The sequence below is a fragment of the Thunnus maccoyii genome, chromosome 8, assembly GCF_910596095.1.
Source record: "Thunnus maccoyii chromosome 8, fThuMac1.1, whole genome shotgun sequence".
NCBI classification, from domain to species: domain Eukaryota; kingdom Metazoa; phylum Chordata; class Actinopteri; order Scombriformes; family Scombridae; genus Thunnus; species Thunnus maccoyii.
The window spans coordinates 9,765,477-9,787,036 of record NC_056540.1 but is presented as its reverse complement, the minus strand read 5'-3'; the positions used below and the strand labels follow the sequence as shown (position 1 = coordinate 9,787,036).

Genomic DNA, 21,560 nt, shown 5'->3' with positions numbered 1-21,560 from the left:
TGAAATGAAAATGTCGGTTATGAATTGCAGTATGGTAGCATATATTTTCAATACAACTGAGAATCCTTGATTAATGTTTTCTTCTAAAATCTTCATAGAAAGCTGGTAAAATGGTGCAAACACTTGTTTCAGTTCATGCATGGATAATCACTGCTTCAGCAGAATAAACCCAACACCTGCAGCAGCTCTACTGCAACACAATGCATCCACAATACAGCCATGCTCCACTAATAGATTCTTTTTAGAAACAAATGAACTCCCATCAAACAGCAACACATTCAGCAAATTAAATGTGATCCTGGCCAAAGCATACGCTACCTGTGCTCCTGCGCAGTGTATTTGAGAAGCTCAGCCAACTGGAGTGGATATTTGCAGATTTTCTGGACAGGAGTGAGCAAGAAGCCGTCTATGGCGATGTCAATCATTTGCTGGAGGAGGCGACAGGCCTCGAAGAAGTGCTGGTACCTGCCATCCCTCATCAGCTTGCTCAGCTCCATACAGGCATCCAAGTGGTTGTTACAGTATTCTGAATAGATCCAGAAACCATCTTGCTGTAGAATAAAAGAGCAGGGAAGGCCATGATCAGAGAGGAAAAGAAGTACTGATCCTCTTTTAAATAAAACATGCTGAGGAGAAGACTGCCAATATGTACAGAAGAGCGGCTACGGTTGCTAAAATTTTTATTAGAGCTGTTTTCTCAAGATCATTACTTAATTATCTCGTTATCTTGAGATAAACTGTTTGCTGGTGACTTAATTATCTGCACAACTTAACTGTTATCTCAAAATAACGAGATAATTAAGTTCTGATCTTGAGATAACAGGCCTAACAAAATTATCAGCAATTATAGCTGCTCTCAGCTGGACAGTGTGTCTGAGCCTATTTATTCTTATTTTTATTTAAAAAAAAAAAAAAAAAAAAAGAAGGAAGATAATATTTGAACTCACATGTTCTAAAAAGCATGGTCCGATTTCAGAGAGGTGGGGTTCCTCTGTGTTGTACTGTTTCTCCAAGTCTCTAACAAAGCCCATCTGGAAGCGGTAGATGTCCTCGATGTTCCCAAAGATGACCTTCAGCTGGTCATCATTGAACATGTCCACACGCTTCCTGCACTGGCGCAGGTAGCCCTGCAACAATATGGGTTACAACTATGTTAAGGCTTCTGAAGATGATGCAGTTTGAGGGCCAGCTCCTCAAATGTGACATGGCTAGAAGGCTATGAGTCAGAAAATGCTCCAGAAATATACAATGTAGGCCTTAGCTTGTTACATCTCATCAATGTGTTTGTTAATTCCTGGTAATAAACATGTTAAGTCATTCCTTAAATGTAATTTATCTAAATCAAAATGAACAATGAGTCTGCAGGACTTTTTGGAGAGTCAAAGACAATTTTGTGTAGGTCGAACTGTGGCCCCAATTTGTCAGTCCCATTCTTGTGGTTAATTAAATGCCCTGAAGCTTCGGCGCTTTGGGAAAAGATTTGCTGTAAGAGGTAGGTTTTTGCTATTTCACACTCCACTACCCAGAATTCTCCCTGTTGTCTTTGTGAAATACACATGCTGAGCCCTTGTTTTGTTTCTTGAGTCGAGTTCAATGCAAATAATAAAAATCAAAGTAGCGATTTAAAATAGAAAGCCCTTCATTCGAGAAATGTCTATTACCTCATCTACACTGCTTGTCTGTGCATGTTTATTACAAGTTGGAAAACGCCAGGTGCTCCCATAGGCACGAAGTGCAGAGGTGAGAAGGTGAAATTTACGCATTACTGCAACTATTTTTAAACATTACACTTCACCCGGATGACAGACAAAGGGTATACAGAGGATTAAGGAGAGATGATTAGACAAGCAAAAATTTATAAACTAGAGACCTGGCCACCCAAAGTCATAAGGCAGCAAAGGTATTTCATCCTGTTTTCCCTGTGACTCTTAACTGAACGCTCCGTAACTTGTACTCAACCACTACTGGTGTCAAACAGAGGCTTCTTCTTTGATTGACATATCATTAACATGTTTATAGTATGGATAACTTTCAAAAACAGGATCAATTAAGTAATTTTACTTCAGTGATATTTTTGTGTATTTTTACAGCATCAGCAGAAAGACGAACTGGTTGTACATGTCATGAAATATGCAATAGTGTTTGTTTATGACTATGGTCTGTTTGCTATCATAAATAAAATACACATGAAGCTGGTTGCTCGTGTAAATGTTTTATGTATTATTATGTATTATTATATATCATAACGTATTAATTATACTCAAAAAGATAAAACTCTTACATGTTATATAAAATAGTTTGCACTATCAGCTGTATATGCGCTACACATGCTTACATGTATTCTGCTGCATAGTGGAGTAATGTAAAATCAAGCCCATGCATACTGTATACGCAGGTAGAGAAATTCACAACTTATTGAAAATTAGCTTGAAAAAAAAAGACAATTATATGACTTCACAGAATTTAAAGCAATAAATTGTTAACATATCTAAGTATTTGATTCTAAATTTGTGCATGTCATGTCTTGGATCTTAATAAAAGACTTGCTAAAAATGTAACCGATGGTAAGGCTTTTGTTTACTTTTATTGGGTGTGAGTTTGAGCTTGTCACTTTGACTTGATTCATAATATAATGACAAATTTAAGTGGCTGCTGCCACTACTGTATATATTTGACATATTGTGGTTTCATATTTAACAAAGAGAGAATTATTTTGGGCTGTTTTTGGAATCGAGAAAAAAAAACATGGCTGAGTGAGTGAGTGTTAAGAATTCATACAAGACCCTTGTGTAGCATCAAATACCGCTTCTTCTCTCATACTTTTCAGTTCCTACTATTCACCTTTCCTACTGCGTCTTTGGTACTAAAGCATTGCCTGGAACAGCCGTGTGCATGTTTGTGTTTGTTGGGGGATTTGTGCACGTGTTTTAGTACCTCACAGATGTCCTTGAGGTGTTTGATGTAGTGTCTCTCTGTGCTCATGATCTCATTGATGACGTTAGCTCTCATCTGGTCTCTGTTCTGGAGAGGCGAGCCCAGACACAAACAGTCATTGGTTGGGTCCAGGTGCCCATTCTGCACCTCACTGGTCCCCTCGGCTGGCTCCGCTCCCCCATCCTCCTGGTTCACCCACAGCTGTGGACAAATACATTCACACACACACAGAGCCGCACACACATGCATTTGGCTAAGAAATGGGTACAGTTAAGTGTCAAATGTATAAATCTGATGAAAAAAGTATTAGTAAACAGATACATTTAGGTATTCTTATCAAAAAATCTTTGTCATATAACTGGTACTATACCACTCACTCAGTATGAGCATGAATGCACGCAGCACGCACACACCCACAGCACATACATGAACACACATCTAACAAACACAGAGCCTCTTTTAGAGGGTCTCTGCTAGTTTGGACAGTGAGTAAGACTCTTAGTCCAGCGTGTCAGAAAGGTGAGGGACATACTGCCAAACTCTCCAAAGAATTTCTGAGACTGGTGCCCAGAGGATATTCAATGCCCACACCCTGTGTGTGTGGCTAAAAAAAAAAATCACCCCTCTGCACATATACATGCATAAACACTTGCGCACAATCTCATGATTTACACACACACACACACAAACACACACACACACACACAGATCCACATACATAGCGTATTCCACTCTTGCTCATAGAAAGGGCCAAGTGAGCGTGGTTTCAGATGCCCAGCAGCCAACACCTGATGACACACAGTTTGCCAAGAGAACATCAAAGAACCGACGGGTAGAATGCCAAACACAAGATGAGAAATGCAGCGCCACAGACAAGCAGAGTGACGGGTGGGAGAGCACTGACTGCAGACGAGAACTAGTAGCGCAGCATTAAGACTGAGAAATAGTCAGAGTCAATAGTAAATAGAGTACTGAAAACAATTAAATACATACATATTAAAAATAGGAATAAACATAAATGTTAACAGGAATAATCATCCCAAAATACATAGTTCTATATGAATACATTTCTATAATTTGAGTATAAGCCTTTGACAAGATATTTATCTTTACTTTTGACTCATCAGTTCTGCCTCTCTATCAACCCCGTAAAGGATGATGTGATAACGTTATGGGGACGTTAATGTTTGGTAATGTCGAGGGTACGTTGCGTGGACAGACTGGAGCGGGCGGGTGGGCGGGCAGGCTGGATGGGTAGATGAAGCTGGGAAAACGCACCTTTGACGTGGTGTTTTGGAACCGTGGAGTTGCTATGGGGTTGATATAGAAAACCTGTTTTGTTTGGGGCTGAGGAGGGTGGGGTTCCACCTTGGAGAGAGAGAATGACACAACAGAGAGATACTTTTTGGTTGACAGTCAGTCAGCCTGTCTGCCCTGCCCTCTCAGGAGTGAATATGGAAGGGTGGACAGGTGGGAATGGCCATGAGGAGTGTCTGGAGGGTGCTCTGCTGGGGGAAGCCTCCACCTACAACAAGGATGCTAATTCTTCCTTCAGTAAATCAAGTGTTAATTGAAAGACGTGTGGAATAACATACAGTAGCTGCATCAGGCCTCAGTGTTAACAGTGTTAGGTTTAGTTGAGCTCAGATACGGGTGAGATTATATAATCATGATGTAAATTGAAGCTGTTGTAAATTTAAGTGCATTTCAAGGGTAGGAGTTGAAGTTGATGCCACAATAAAAAAAAGGGGGCTCATCAGCATCTTTGTTTCGTTGTCCCTGAACACCCGATAAAGGCACTTAGTTAGCTGTTCTCTGATCTCTTGAGTGTTATGTATTATTAAAATAAAGCATTACTCAACTCCGTGTCTCTGCGTGTGGAGCAAGCATATTAATGCTGTTGTACTTGTGTGTGTGTTTGTGTATATGAAAGAATACTTGTGCATGTGCACCTTCCTGTATGTGTATTTATCAGCTTGTGTGCATATGTTCATGTGCCTCCATCTCTGTATGTGTGTGGGTGTGTGTTGTGTCTATGGTCGCTGGCCAGCCATGGCAACTCACCCGTACAAAGCTGGCAGGGAACCATCCTTCCTCCTCATCAATCTGGCCCCACCACCAGTCCTTGTTGGAGGCATCCAGCACCTTGATGACGTCACCGGCCTTAAACGCCAACTCCCGGTCCGCCATGGTCACATGGTCCCATACCGCCTCAGCGTTGACGATTGAACCTCCACTTATCAACTGGAAAATTTAGAGGGAGAGACAGGCAATGTCTTATGCTATATTCTCGTGAAATGAAGCCACTACTGTGGGAACACCAGTGAAACAGCATCAACAGCACTGTAGACACTGACCAATAAAATGGATCCACGTGATCTACAACAGCATGTGAATCAAATTTGAAAGTGATTGTAATACAGTACTCAGCCTCATTTTGGTCTCAATTTGTGTGAATCCTTGTTGTTAAACCCACTCAGATTACTAATGGATGCAAATACACACCCTCAAAGCCAGGGCCCACAGGCAGCTTAGGGACTGCAAATAGAACAACACAATGGCTAACACAGTCCACAGCACAGCACAACAAAATACAACAACACAAAAAAGGCAGAGCCATTAGTGGAGAAACAACACAGCGTTCAGAAGCACAGCACCAGTCTCCACACAGGGACGGTAATTGGCCCATTATGACATTAGAATAATTACACGTGTTAATGAAATATAAATGCTGAGGAGCAAACAAATGTGAAGGGATAATCTCCTTTCCTTCATTCTGTCACCAGGGCTTGTTATTTTATCTGCAGCACAGTCTTTGACAAAACATGGAAGGATGACTCATCAAATCTTTCCTATTGATTTTAACATTATGAATAAATAATGTGGACATTATGTGACACTGAAAATTTAAATTGTACAGCTGTGTGCATGTACATGATAAGAGTATTATATTGTGGGTAAGGGCATGAGAGGCTGTGAGCTGATCAGTATTCTTTAGGGGCATTGGAAGGGCTAAAGGTTGTTCTCATTAAAGGACAAGAGAAAGCGGACAATGTTCCTGAGAAGGACCTGCGTCTGACATCGTCCATCCACCAAACAGCACCGCTATCCATCACACCGAGGACTCAGCTTGTCGCCTTGCATACGTGTACACGCACAAATGCATACACACGCATGTGCAGACACACTTGAAACCTTGTGTGCATTAAATCTATGTATGCATCTGTGGCAATGCTCCAACTGTTTGTTCCAATTGTTCTCTCCAAAGTAGTGTTCATCAGCATTCTCCAGTCAGGAGCTAACCATGCATCCAGTCCCTGGGGCTGTGGGCAGAGCAGCCAGCTCTAACCGAGCCTGACAGGAGCTGCTTAGGCTCCAGGTAAAGAGTTGTCAAAGGCTTGGAGACAGGGATGTCATATGAATTGACATAAAATTAATTAATATCAAACTACTGTTATTTTTCAAGTGAAGCTAGTTATGGTTGTTTTTCTGCTGATGTCAAATCATTTAAGTTTGCTTTGCCTTTTAGAAAATGAAAGACCTTTTAAAATGCACCTCATCTTTCCGGCACAAAAATGCTGTTCTAACAGCAGTATGTGCTGATGCATTTAGATTGTAAGAACGTCCATGAGAAACAGCAAACCAAACCCCCCGTGAGGATCCGAGCTCTCAAACTCAGCAGCTCTGTTGCCCCTTAAACCTGTAGACGAGCCCACTTCCCTGATGGCTTACTGAGACAGCTACAGGGGATATAAGCCAACCAGGGCTGAGGAGTGAACACAGGGAGGGACGTCCATGCCTGGAAGGGAAAGAACTGCCGTCGTCATGGCGACAGATGAGGATGCTTCACTGGTATTGACAAGATGATGGGATGAGGCAAGGACAGTTCAGGATGCACCAGAGTATTTCCAAATTTAGGTGTGTATGTGTGTGTGAGTGGACACACACAAAGGGCAAGCACAAAGGGTGACCACTGAATAAATTTTATATCACCCTGTTATTAAATATTAACGTGGCAAACCGATCACATTAGAGAATCCACTAACATGATCAATTCCATGTCCATGTAAATGCAAAGGTATACAGACAGTATACGCCTCTGTATGCAGGTTTAAGATCAAAGATGTCATTGAATAGGTTGATTCAATCAGGAATCACACAGGGTTGGGAGCTGGGGTAACAATAGCTCCAGCCTATATCTCAAAGCTCTCCACTACAGGAAGAGAGGAGGATTACCGCAAAAACATGTGTCACGCTGCCATGGAAACAGGACCAATGAATAGTGCTCAAAAAGATTTAAAAAATCATTGTTGATTCAGGAAGAGGAATTTGATTTAAATCATTTATTGCACGAATGGATAGTTAAAAAAAAACACAAACACGCTAGTGAACCCGAAGCAGTTCTACTTGACCGTCACTATCTGACATCAAGACCTCTGCCTGAAACAGCACCCACAGCACAGATGAGCCTTGGCACTGAGGTCAGTCTTGCTTCTTGCTCCCTTACTGTAATGTCTGCTTGGCCTAATCCACCCCCCCCTCCCGCCTCCTCTCCCCCCCTCCAACACCACTCCATTTTCAGCCCCATTCACTCCAAGCACAATCTCTCCAGTCCCCATCAATCTGCTGTAATATAGGTAACAGACAGAAAGAACGAGGGAGAGAGAAAGCTAGAGATCCATTCACAGCCAATGTTCCTCCCTGCTCAGTTCTCTCTTTCCCCTCCATCCCTCCATCTCCCTAATGAGATCAACACTGCCCTCTCCAATACATTGCATCCCTTTTCCCTCTCTACATGTCTGAATAAATTAAAAACATTACATAATCAATCTTCCCAATTCCTGCCTTAGCACACCCTCATACCTTTGATCAAATGGCATACAGTAAACGCATACACAAACAGAGAAGTCTTGCCACAATGCCCATCATTACCTGTGTGCTGTAATGACCTATGTCATCATTATGTTACACTGCAGTTACAACATCAAAAAATCAGAAGGCGAAAAAGTCGTCTTTAAGCCGCAAAACCTGTATTTGGGTCAATGCAAATGAATGCAGAGGAATCTATCTCTTTGCATGGACATATGTGACAATGCTCTCTGTTTCATGTTCAAGCACAGGAATGGAGACTGACAAGAAAATATGTGAGAACGGAAAAGCAATTCACTCCTTATATCATCTTTGCAGCACAACACATCAGCATTCACTGCACTGGCAGCTCCACTGCATTCCAACATCCTCCTCTATCTCTAGCCATAGCACAGCTGCACCAAAGCACCTACAGCATCCCTGAGCAAACACACACGCCTTTAGCCAGCCTTACCATGTTTGTGGCATGAAACTGTTCAGAGAGTGTATGCATGGAGAAGTCCGGTTCATACAATCATGATAATTAAATCCCCTTTTTGGAAGTGATCGAGGTGATGCTCCTCCGCAAGAGCTGAGCCTGAGATGTCGAGTAACAAGGTGCTGTATTCCAGAAAGAGGCTTCTCTTTCCGACGCACCGAGTGAGTCTCGCGGTCCGTCCTCCCTGTGTCTGCCAACCCTGTTATGTAATACACTTATACCCTGAGTTTGGGAGCCAATCAAAGATGCTCTGTCTAAAACCGGTGAGAAATATACACACATCCTCACACACACTGTTGTCTCGCTCGCGCACAGCATCCGCACATTGACACTTCTGACTGCACAGCATTTAACAGAACTCTTTTAGAAGGCACCTGTCCTGGAGGGATTACAAATGTGTGAACACTAGGGACGTGCACAGGACTCTGATTCAAAGAGGAGCTACAGATAACATGCAGCCAGACCACCTCACACTCACACACACACACACACACACAACTAATCATGCTCACATGCTTACATGTGAACACATGTGTAAGTACCACTGTGTTATCACTGCTAGCCAACTGAGCCATAACCACTGCAGTACACAGCATCAAGAGACTATGTTTACAGTCCTGTGGGGGTCCCTGCTAAGAAAGATGTTTATGCGTTGTACCACAGTGATGAAAACACCAGCCCACATGCCATGGCATGTGATGGAGGTATCTCTGTTCATAAAACATGGCCGCCAAAATTTTTTTTTTCTACACCTACGGTACAACATTTACCACTTAACTAGGCACACAGAAAACACACAGCACTTAGCTTTGAGTGTGAGAGAGCACATACAGTATCTTCAAAAAACCAAGCCAGCCTACCATCCCTATTAATAGGACTGTCATAGACAGCTCTGGGATAGGCTTTTAGCATATCTATTTCTGACATTCATTCAACATTCATGACACCTGCCTCCAATCCTTTATTAGATTATGCTGCTGCATGTGGAAGAGAAGGATATAGGCATTTTTTTAAATCTCCATATGACAAGCCTTTTCACTTGGAGGGCATTTCATCTGTAAGAAGTATGCACATACACTGGTTAATTTTTTATTGGTCACTATTTAGTGACCAAGTGTAATAGTGTGTGGGCTTCAGAAACAGGTGCTATACTGAAATGTGAATATTGTAGGCTATGAAATGGGAGCTGAGTTTAGCTGCATCTAAAATGGGGGAAACCTGGAGTGAAGGAGGCCCTCCTTTATTAGGCCTAGCACTGCCTGCTATTGGTTACTGTTCAGCTGAGATTACAATGATCCTCCAGAGCCTAAGATCAGCAGCACAAACCTCTCACTTGCACCGCTATTTGCTACAAATATCACATTTAGTTCAGTGGAGAGATCACTGCTCAGCTATTAGCTGCCATGTTGTAGATGTGGCTAGAGTGGATCACAAATAGAAAAACAAGTCCTGACGCAGCAGTAGGCTGTTGTTAAAAAAAGACCACCAGTTTCATTTTATCATCTAAAAATCGAATAATTAGGCTACAGAATAAAATTAATCCATGCGCATAATCCACAAAATACAACATGGAGGAGAGAGGGAGATCGACGTAGGGGGGGGGGACATGTTTATATGCGGGGGATATGAATTTCCAGTCACCACAGAAAAGGTAAGAGCATCACAGATCTGTATCCGCACAACTACGACCACCAGACAACACTAGCTATCACAAACGGTGAGAGGACACAAGACATAACGAAGGATTGGGGAGGGGGGTAACAGAAATACATTATGTTGTACCAACGTCATTCATTTCAACGCGTAGCCGTGATGGAGCGCCGGGTGTCCCCGCTCTCGACCAACGCGCACTGCCTTTCTCTCCTCTCCTGTGTGAAAGTGTGGTGCGCTGCGAACCGGGCCCCAAGCGCAGATCCATTAACGTGTACCGAGGATGAACATCAACAGCACGTTCACAAGCACCAAAACCGCGATCACCGTAAACACCGCGCAAGTCTGGACATCCAAGGCCATGGCGCAGCGCTGCGGGCCGATGCTGAGATGCGTTCTCTGTGACGGGCGGTATTCAGCTCCCCCGTCTAGACACGTAGCCCCAAAGCGACCAAGAAATCCACCATTACAGTTAGGCAAGATATGAAAAAAAAATAGATGCCCCTACGCCTCTTCACACTACGCGTTGCAATTCATAAAGGCACGGGAAGAGATGCATCATCCTCACCATCATCATCGTCATCAGTCTGCACCGCGATTTCTCCCCGCTAGTCAACACCTGCCGGTGTTTCGCCTCTTCCCCTAAACCGACCGACTCTCAGGCCAATAGATTCTCAAAGCAAACAAGAGAGAGGCTGTGCGCAGGCTGGTCGCAGCTGCCGAGCTGCCTTCCGGTGAGAGGGGACCAGGGAGATCGGCTGTGCGGCTGAGAGGCGGTCCTGTATTACTGATCAGCGCTCCGCTGCTAGACTACCGGCATCAGCCATCACCTACAGTCGGGGGAGGGGCACAGCCAGCCCCTCGCTGACTACATCGACCACAGAGGCCAGAATCATAACCTCATTCATCTCCCACCCCATCTAAAAATATCACCGTGCTGTGGTGATTTATCATTTATCATTAACAGCCCGTGATGAAGGAGAATAAATGTCAGAATAATGGATGCACGTTCCTCAATGTGATCACCATCTTATAATTTTATTGGCATAATGTCAGCCTTTTTGTCTGTGCCAATTTGTCTGTGGCCACGCATCAATCAGATACAGTATGCCCAGTTGATCTGATAATCAACCAAATGTGCACTCTTTATTACCACCTGTGCACCAGACAGACATCGCTGACGCAAGCAGCCATGCATGCAAAAGTATCTCTGCCTGATCAAAAATGTTTAATGAAAACACGGTTTTAATCTTTGTTTGAGCTGTTTAATTCTAAGTTATTGCATTTCACGAAAGACACTTTAAAATAGGCAGTTCCAGACCAAACAGTCACACTTCAATTTGTGTTTAATTTCTAAAATAGTTTGTATTCATATTCACATATTTCAGTGTAAACAGAGTGCGAAGCTCAGTGTCCAAACTCAAGTGAAGTAATACACAGAAGAGGGGAAAATGTTGGAAACGAAGCATGTGAAATGTCTTCTGCTCAGTTTATGCACACAATGCAGACACTATAAGAGAAATGAAGAATAAAAAAAGAATGAACAGCTACTTAAGTTGCAACATGTTTTGCTTTCCATGACATCATCAAGAGGTTTATACTTATGTGTCTCTACAAATAAGAAAAAAGGAGAAAGTGCCATCACCGCTGCATCTCATTACAGTTATGATACAACTCATGTAGTCAAACATTGTAATAACTGAACAAAATATTATGAAAATATATGTAACGTGTCTGTCATGCAACAACAATGTTGAAGGCAAAGTGTAATAATGTTTTGCGTACACTGTAATATTACACTTTGCAATTTAATAATTTTGACAACCTTTTATTGATTACACAAGTTCTACAGCAATTTACTATAACACTTAAATAAATGGGGGACTTGCAAAAGACAGATTACAAAAAGATGGCCAAAATAGATGCAGCAGAGACAATGATATCCTCACTTAGTCCTCTGTAGTCTCCGAGAAAATCAATAATCATTTTGTGTATGCTAATGCAAGGACACACATATATATGGAGCTGCTCAGTGGCCAACAGTTCAGACTGTGCTGTATTAGCAACTATTAGTTTTGTATTGTATTAGTGACTATTTAAGTGTGCAACAAACCTACTCTAAATGAATGAAGGTAGAAAAAAATTTGGTTGAGAGGTAAAACATGACCTTGCTCCAAAACCTCATCTCAATAGGGTGTGTATGTGAAGTCCTCTAAACTAAACAAAGAAACAATTTGTGGAACAGGAAAATATATTCAGGAGCACTGTGGTTTTCCAAACAGTTGTGGTGAATATAATTTCCAAGCCCCCAGGAACAGTGAGGTGCAGTAATATGGTAATCATGTGACGCCCAAGCCCAGAAAGACATTACGCCATACACATACTTTACAAAACAAACAACGGTAACATTTTCCACACATATTCAAAAATGATAATCGTTAAACCAATATCATTTTAGATATTATTCCTTTGAGTTCATAATTTGTGCCCTCAAAGTGACAGGGACATATTTATTGTAGCAGTAAGCACTAAAGTTACAACCTGTAGCTGCAAGCATCCAGTTGCCCATCGAAAATCTCCTGCAGCCAATTCCACTCCTTTATCCAAACAGTCATATTTGTGCCAAAATATCGCTAGATATTGGAGTCAGTTTGTTCAGGTTTTCAATCTTTTATTGGCAGATTCTGAAGCATAAATTGAACTGCAGGGATACGTGAGTATGGTTGCAGGTTGACATATTTTGGCTGAGCGTGTGGATAGCAGAGAAGTGGATTATGCTGCAGGAGTATTCTGAGAAGTTTATATGGATGTTTTGATATTTTTTTCTTTTGCCATGAAACTGTGTTGCAGTTGGAATCCACTATAAATGCCATAAATCCATGGCGATTACATCTGATGTATTCCGCAAAGCAGCAAGCTACAAACATTTTAGAGCCGCATTTCAAACCAACAGGGGGATGAGTATTTGGTATTCAAAACAGTTTTTCGGTGCAGTATTCCTTTAAGGCTCAGTGTTGTGAGTGACAGGACAAAATGGCTCCAGCTCCCATCAGTTGCACGTGTTTGCCATTGGCATGCACATCATTATTTTGGCCTTTATGTTCACAGTGATACTTAAGGTGAACATTGTACTACACATGAACACGTCCCAGCCGGAGCTGCAGAGCTTGTCCTGGTGTCCGCACCTCTCATTGTTGGCAGATTATGAAAGGAGCACAACATGATCATGAATGGATTCATACAGGAGAATCAGTGCAGTTTAGTTCCCATACTCCCAGAGCAGCCACCCAGTCAACCACCCAACACACACACACACACCCTCGCCAAACTACAGCCTGTCTTCCTGTCTTCACATTCAGCTGAGAGCTTTGGGATAGGTCAAAAAACCTCAGAATAAGTTTAAAAGAATAACACCAAAGGAGTGCACTATATCAGTATTTTTAAAGCCATAAATAATTTCCAGGGCACTTTCTGCACATACATGCTGATAAAAGCAATGGCTCCTGAAAGCCAAGCTTTCAGTGAGTTGCAGAGGGCTGTACGAGGCATCACAGCTGAGATATGACAACCGTCCTCAAACAAGCTTTTTTTTTCTGCTCTGTGCTTGTGTGTGTGCATGTGTGTGAAACGCGAAGTGAGCAGATTACATAAGCCTGCCCTACCTCTGTGGGCTCCCTCTCCAATCTCCCTGACATTTAGACAACAAAGGTCACATCTGAAAGTCTAAATCTGCACAGACACCAATGCTAATATACTCATACATATACAGAGGAGAGGGAGAGGTTGTAAAAACAGCAGAATTTCTCCAACCAGTGGAGAATCACATGTTCGATGAAATTGAACTTAAATGGGTTGTATGTGAACAACATGCACAACATGAACAGATGCAACCAGTTAATATGACTCCCATCATTTTCAGGACTGCCATTATTGTGAGGGCTTCATCTATTATAACTAGGATTTGTCTAGCAGATAGTTAAGTATGTATCTGTTTACTGCAATTGCCAATGTTTCAAATTGTATTAAAAAAAAACGAACAAATTATGGTCTCAAAAATGATACTACTATAATACTATATAATAAAAAATGCATAGTAAATATCTATAGTTTGAACATTCTTAGCATATGTTCCACTTACTGGAAATTTTCTGAATCTTTCAGTCACATCTTGAGACATTCATCAGCTTAATGCCAACACTTTTCTAAGACAATTACAACAGATACAGAGAAAAGTAGCAGGACAATTAAATTATATTGTACTTATGTTCATGTATGCAGAAAGTGCTTAAAATTATGTGAGCGTATAATATGCCAGCTTTAACCGGCATATTATTCGCCTTGAGTTTTCCTGATGAAAATTAATTGAGATAACATTTGCAGCATTGTTGTGAAAGGTTTATTCTATCCATTGATCTATCCAACTATGAGACTGCGTTTCCCATGAGCACCACCGCCTCCTGGCGTATAGATCTTGATCTGGCTACCAAATGAATTTGTTTTGGAAGTGGGTGAAAGAAAGACGCAACTTATTTTTAATACTATTTTTCTTTTTAAACACAGCTGTTTGCAGGATTTTGTTTGTGACTATGTAAGATTAATAATTGTAATATGAAGATGGTGAAACAAAGTAAACTTTATTTTAGTACTGTTCATACACCTACAGACGGGTGACAAGTGGACCCAAACCATGCCAGCAAATTGCCCCCCACAGCATAACAGAGCCACCAGATCCCCTCACTGTAGGGGTCAAGCATTCAGGCCTGTACTGGTTTTTCCTTTAATTTGTCACCCATCTGTAGGTTACATGTAAAGCTGCATTCACACAAAATCCAGCTATGCAGCACCTCGCCGCAGGGTTGTGCAGAGGTGTGGGCGTGTTTATTAGAACATAACTCACACTCTGTCTCGCTCGTGCTCTCTCTCTTTTTCTCTCGTCTTCTTTAAAATCAGTCGGGAAGCAAGTGTAACTTTACTTTTAACTTACTTTTTATCAAATAAAGAGAAATGTCCTTCTCCTCGTCCTAGAAACATCTGTGTAATCCCTCATGCTACATGTAATGTAAACACAGGCTCTTCCAGTCTGCGTGTCGTAAATTGTTTGATCTGATCAAATCCGACCCGGTGGCAGGCTTTTACAATAACTATATAGAAATAGCCGATCTTCTTGCTGATGGTCTTGTTTGCTTATAGAGGCATCAGTATTAAAATAAGACCATTCATAACCAGTTAAAAACTCCTTGTAGTTGCTTTAAAGGGGGGTGCCTTCGTAAATCTGATACCTGCTCGTCTATGAGATCCATCCTTGCTGACCTCACCCACTCATGAATAAAGAATTAGTTCATCTTGCAGAGTCACTTCTCTAGCCCTGCAACCAGGTCAGGTTCATAAGGAGATTAATACATAAAAAGTGATCTTTGCTTTGTGTTTGTGCACTCTCCTTTTCACCAGGGTCTGACATAATGGCTGCTATGGGGAGGCAATGCACCAAACTTACAGTCAGTCTCATGATCTCACCCTTCACCCTCCCTTGTGAATATGATGCTGAACTCCTGCCACTGAAGCAGCTGCTCACTCCCCACTTGATTGGGACAGATTTCCCCCATGAGAGAACTACTCCAGTGTGCATTGAATGGCATGGTCCAACTAAGCCAAAGGGTGAACATTGTCTGTAAATAGCTGAGGCCAATCTAATGTCATCAAACTGGACTGTCTCCAGATCTCGAGTGTGCCTCAATATCCTGTCAATGAATATTACAAACAGATGTGCGTGCACATAAACCACATAACAAGGTTGATGCAATGCTGCCAAAAAACCATGCTGTACTACTGCTGCAGAGCACTAATTCAAGATATAAGCCTTAGAAGAAATATCTACCCATAATAGTTAGGAATATCCTGATAGGATGTAGGCAGGAAGCTCTATTTAGTCAGCAGTGATTTGCTACAATATTGACATCATGTATCATTTCCACACTGACAACCATATGAGGAAAATGCTTGCACCTCTCACCTTGAGATGAAAATGATTTCAGATCCTCCTTATTGTTTAGCATTATTTAAGCATTAGCTTAATTACAACATCAGTAAGAATAGGAGCATCTCATCACTTTCTGCAGATTTTCTTTGAAATTCTGCATTCACAAGGAATATTGCTGGACATTCACTTATTATAAAAACATATTTTGTAGAAATATAATGTAATATAAAATAATAAATATAATGTAACAGAAAAGAACATTAACCAAACCTCTCAATGTCCATTTATTGGTCTGAGATCAGCTCTTTAAGAGATTGTGTTACTCATAGGTCAGTCCTAATTCTTTGTGGTTTTAGCCAATAAGCCACATCTTCAGAAAAGTTCTCCCTGCATAAGACTGCAAATTTCACTGCAAATGAATCTGTTTGTGGTCAGTAGGTATTTGGCTAATGAGAGGCAAAGCCCACCACACCCTTTTCCGCTCCAGTCTGCTCCAATTCTTTTGTTCCCCTCCCATCCCCACGACAACCACACTGACTTCCTGCTTCCTCCCAAGCCTTCCAGCCACAAAAAAGCCTAAAAATAAATCGCTGGACTTTTCCTGAACACAGTTTTGTCACCATTGTTCAGACATCAGCTGTTTATTCGTTCAGCTGAATTTGGCTGTTAGCGTAAAGACGAGTCAGTGGGTCAGAGCAAGGAGAAATTTGAGAAACAGAGTGAGATAGATATGATAGAACAGATAAGTCATGCCAAACAGGGAGGGTTAAAATTAGGCTTGAAGAAATCACATGTGATATGACAACAGTCCTAGACCTGACGCCTTCACAAGAAATATCAAACCAACAAAAACAAATGATTATTTAATGATAAACTAGTGCAATGTCTGAGTGTTCTGGAGACTGTAGAAAAAGATGAATCTGTCCTGCGACTGTGTTCTTTATGTCAGCCCCTAGTGAGTATGAATAACACTGTGCAGCTCTACCAGGGAAACAGACAGAAGCCTTTGTATATACTGCCAGAATTAAGGATATATGGTGTCCCTTATGAAATAAAGAACAGGCTTTTGAAGACAAGCTTGCATGTCTCACCTGTTTTCCTCACTATATTCATGAAATCTTTAAAAAATCTTTTCATTGAGTTTAATTCCAATACACTGTATTCTGTGCAGTAGTGCATTTAATTGGATTACCTATTCACCATCATTAATCTATTTATTTGACGCTATTCTTCTCTCACCAGTGAGTTAAGGGGCCAAATTATGAAAAAATTCGCTTTTTCAGTGCTTGTGTCTCTGATGTGCCTACTAACTGGCTTGCTCTGTACTTTGATGCCCCTTCTTACATCACTTGGAGTTCATTGAAATTGTACCACCCCTCATCCATTCCTCTTTCTGAGTCTCCACCCACTAAATTTCCTGAGGTCTGCCATGTTTTTCTCGCAAGCACCAGCCGGGATCAGCTGAGCTAAGCTAAGCTAAGCTAAGGTTGAAAAATTTGTGCATATCGTTGGGCTGGACCGGGGGACAGAGCCGCTGCTTGCCGACAGACGGCTGCTGAGCGCCGGCGAGCTCTGCTAGAGAGAGCTGGGGAGCAGAGCTGGAGAGTCCTGCATTGTTGTAATTGTCTCATCTTCTGGAGGAATAAACACCCAATTCTGCTCTGATCCGGAGCAGTTTACCGGTGGGAGAAGTTTTTGGTTTTTTTTAATTTTTAGGATTGAGTGGATTTTTTCTTCAAACTCTCTTCTCAACCTAGCTGGAGCTAAGTCACACACCACCACAGCTGCTGTCATCAATAATAAATGTCTTAAATGCCGGTGAGTTTATATAATTTTAAAGTTACACAGTTTGTAGATAAGTGGATAAACAATAAAATCAATGTCATATTAATGCCTTTAGATGACATTAGAGTGTGGACAGAGCAGCTACAGTGTTAGCATAGCCCTGATCGATCTGAATTCCATTCAGAAAACAAGCATTTTAAAAGTGTTTGCTTGTTGTCTTGCAGACTTGACAAAGTTTAGTTAAGTTTATTTTGGGCTCATTCAGGCTGAGCTTCAGAAACATCACCACCCTGGTTGGGGACTAGTTGGTCCCTGCCTTTGCTCGCTGGCTGTTTGGGGTGAATAAACACAGATGATCCCGCGGTCAAATTCGCATGAGTAACACAAGGTGTTTGGTGTGTTTGCTGCATCGCTCATGGGAACTGCTATGTTTTCTCCAGCAGCCATGATTCTGCGGTTTACGGGTTGACGTAGCCAGCACACCCTGCAGAAGAGGGAGGTCAGGTGGGCAGGACAGGCACTCAAACTGGAGGGTTGTTCAGACAGGACGAAAAAGCTGCTGTGGTGCTTGATCATTGTGGTATTTTGACCAAAACATGTCAGATACATTTTATTAAGACCCCAGGTCTTGATAAAATCTCAGTTGAATGTTTTTTGGCTTTGATTTGATCGATAAAGTATAAAAAAAGGGGTAGAAGTTCTTCACTTCATCCTACGCCCTTTTCAAACATTGAAAGGTTATTCTTTGTGTTGCTTGCTGAAGGTTTGCTGTTATTTTTGTTTTTTCTTTTGTTTTGTTTCGCTGCCTATATATTTTATTTTGTTATTTTAACATAAAAATAATAAAAAACATAAACATAAAAATAAAAATAATCTAACCTACTCTAATCTAATCTTAAGACCCCAGGGAACTGTGTTAACTTGTAGAAAAGGGGTATAATATGGCCCCTTTAATTTGACACGTTAAGGCATCTACTTACTCCATTTAAGCCTCCTTGATTCATCTACAGAGTAGAGGATGCTTTAAAAGACACTTCAGATTTTTGAAAATATTCAATCTGAGATCCCTAATGTTCTCATTTCTTCAGTGAAGGTGAAATTCCTGTAAAATTTCCCATAGAGGGGAAGCAGTGCTTCTGCAGACACTGTAACAAGCTCCCCACAGACAGACTTGTAGCTTAACAATTTCACAAACTGCAACAAAAAGGAAGCATGAAGGAACTTTGTTAAAAATAAAGTCTGTTATTTATTTATGTTTCTGTTCAGCATCAGTGCCAGTGTGTACTTAAATAAAACCCTGCAGATTGGTCTTTAGAGAGTCCAGCTTAAGGGAGAGGGACAAAGACCAAATGACCTATACCAGGATTTGGTTGGTTGCCCAAGCCAGGATTGCTTTACTCTCCATGTACTATGCCGGTTACAAGTGTACTGAGCATGCTCGCTAGTGTCACCATTCATCAGAGCACTGTCAGCCACCTGCCCTTCCCAAACACTGGGTCGTAAGCACAGTGGTGCCTTCCCATCCTTCCTGGCTACTACATTTGAATGTAATTTTTGTTGGGGATTTGTAATATGTCTCTTTTGAGGTAGTATTATTTCTGGTGAGGCATGTCACCTCATCTGAGACAGTGGAACCATCCATCTTGCCCACTAGATGTGTAACTCTCTATGAGGGAGGGATAGGTACGAACAGCTCCACCTGTCCTCTGAGCTAAAGTGATTTTACATTCTCACTGCTTCCACACCATGAGAGTTCAAAAGCAGCATAGCGGATTGAAATGCAAAACTCTGCAGTGAAGCAATATTTAGGCGCAGGGTTGTTTGGCATTCCGTGTTTCTCAGCACCTTACTTCATGTTGATTGGTCAATTCCTCCCATCTAAGACATCATAGACTCCATCTGATATCACCCTGTCCTGTAAAACATTTACTAACAAGCTTGTTATCTAAAATACATGACTGCACACAAAGCATGGATGCACACAGAAACTTGCATACGCAAAAAAAACACTTGCACACACAACAGGCCCCAGGAAGCAGGTGTTTTCACATGCCTAGAGGGAGGAAAGGATGGGGGAGGGAGGGCGGTGGAGTGGATAGAGGGGAGGTGAGGTGAGGGAGCGATGAAAAAACAGTGGGGGGAGAGAAAACTTGATCTGAGGAGAGGAGAAAACAGAGATGGAAGTGATGGAGGGAGGGATGACTAGCTCTGAGATCAGGAAAAAAGGGAGGCGGATAGAGGGGGGTTGAGGAAGAAATACAAGCAGCGAAGGGGTTGCATAATACGTGTATGTGATGGAGGGTTTTCTCTGACGCCGCATGTGGTGTAGCAGGAAGCCAGGGAGGTCAGAGGCAGAAATTTAAGCTAAATAATGTACACAAGAAGTGGCAGCTGCCAGAAAAATCCAGCCCATCTTTCACAGAGGCCTGCAGGATACATTCTAACTAGCAGAGCACTGTACAGGCAGTTAGCTTCTGTCTCATTATTTTAAAGCAGGGACAAAGTGACCAGGGCTATGTATGTTATTTAGAGCACAAAAACTCAATTAACTTACATTCAGATTAGTGCTGTTGTCTATAAATATAAAACAATGAGATGCTTAGTCATGAAGCTGAAAAAAATCACTTATCTTAAGAGAAATGGTTATTTTCCTAGTTATTATCCTATTGATGCATCAGTTGTTATTACAAGATTTTCCCACAACTTACTGTGTTACAGTAAGTGTTATATAGTAGTGTGATCACTATTTTTTATTTCTAAATTTAAAAAAATCTAATATACAGGATATCATACTTAAAAGATCTAAAAGTAAAAGTGAAAAAATACTTAAACTGAGGAAAATTCTTGATAGCAGTTAAGAGTTGCAGGTTGCATATGTAGTGTCTTTCAAATGACTTTACCAGGATGTTCCCTCCATATGCTCTGATTAAGTAACAGTTGCAAATGTTGGTTGTTTCCTTCATTGTGGAAGCAACAGCTGACTTGGCTGACAATTAGAAAATGATGAATCAACAAATGATCATTTGTGGCTCAGTTTTAAAGGATAGGTTCACAATTTTTCAACTCTATTTTAAAACAATAGTGTGTCCAACTGAACATTGAAACAGGTTTTGCTCGCTGTAATCATTCCTCATGTTAATGATGACAATTAGAAGATCCCCTCCAAATGCGCTTACAATGTAAGTGATGGGGGACAAAATCCACAGTTCTCGTTTTGAGCAAAAATGTATTTAAATATTTATCTGAAGTTAATATGAGGCTCCAGCCGTCTAAGTTTGTCAAATAATGTGGATATCTTCCACAGTTAGAGTCTTTATAGTAAAAATTTCCCTCTTTGTGTCTCGACTGCTCAGCTGCAGTGGAAGGATAGCAAAAAAGAGATAAATTTGGCACCAAAAAGACAGATATTGACTTTATTTCACTAATGCAGACAAGTAAAGACTCATATTATCTTCAAATAAACTTTTAAATACATTTCTATAGGGAAGGAGGACTGTGGATTTTGTCCCCCATCACTTACATTGAAAGTGCATTATGAAGAGATGAATGAAAGAAATGAATGATTATAGCAAGAAAAACATGTGACTATTGTTTTAGGACAGACTTGAAAAAGTCGTGAACCTATCCTTTAAAGACACATACAATTAGAACATAACACACACATGATTCCCACAACAACAGCCATCAGAAATGAGCCTGTATGTTGACAAAGCAGTGGGATGACAACCCCTAATCAGGACTAAATAGTCTACTGGCACAATGAACGAGTGTTAATACCTGCCATCCTAGTTTCATCTGTTTTTTGCCCCTGATGTCACTGATGTTGATAGGACACATCTGTAGGACTATTTTTTTTAGCTAGTTATG

General features: G+C 41.3%; 1 protein-coding gene across 4 annotated transcripts in view; it reads right to left on the bottom strand.

The window, feature by feature from the left end:
• LOC121901505 (rho guanine nucleotide exchange factor 9) overlaps positions 1–21,560 on the bottom strand; it is a 43,936-nt gene that overhangs the window by 11,250 nt on the left and 11,126 nt on the right. For 2 of the 4 annotated variants that reach the window (XM_042418314.1, XM_042418315.1), the window contains exons 6-9: positions 4,999–5,178; positions 2,935–3,135; positions 948–1,127; positions 319–551 (exon numbers count right to left, since the gene is read on the bottom strand). In XM_042418314.1, the coding sequence (XP_042274248.1) occupies positions 319–551; positions 948–1,127; positions 2,935–3,135; positions 4,999–5,178 (794 nt within the window). Of the gene's footprint in view, positions 1–318; positions 552–947; positions 1,128–2,934; positions 3,136–4,212; positions 4,303–4,998; positions 5,179–10,499; positions 10,756–21,560 lie in introns of those variants that run through there. The other 2 variants (XM_042418317.1, XM_042418316.1) reach the window with 2 other exon arrangements.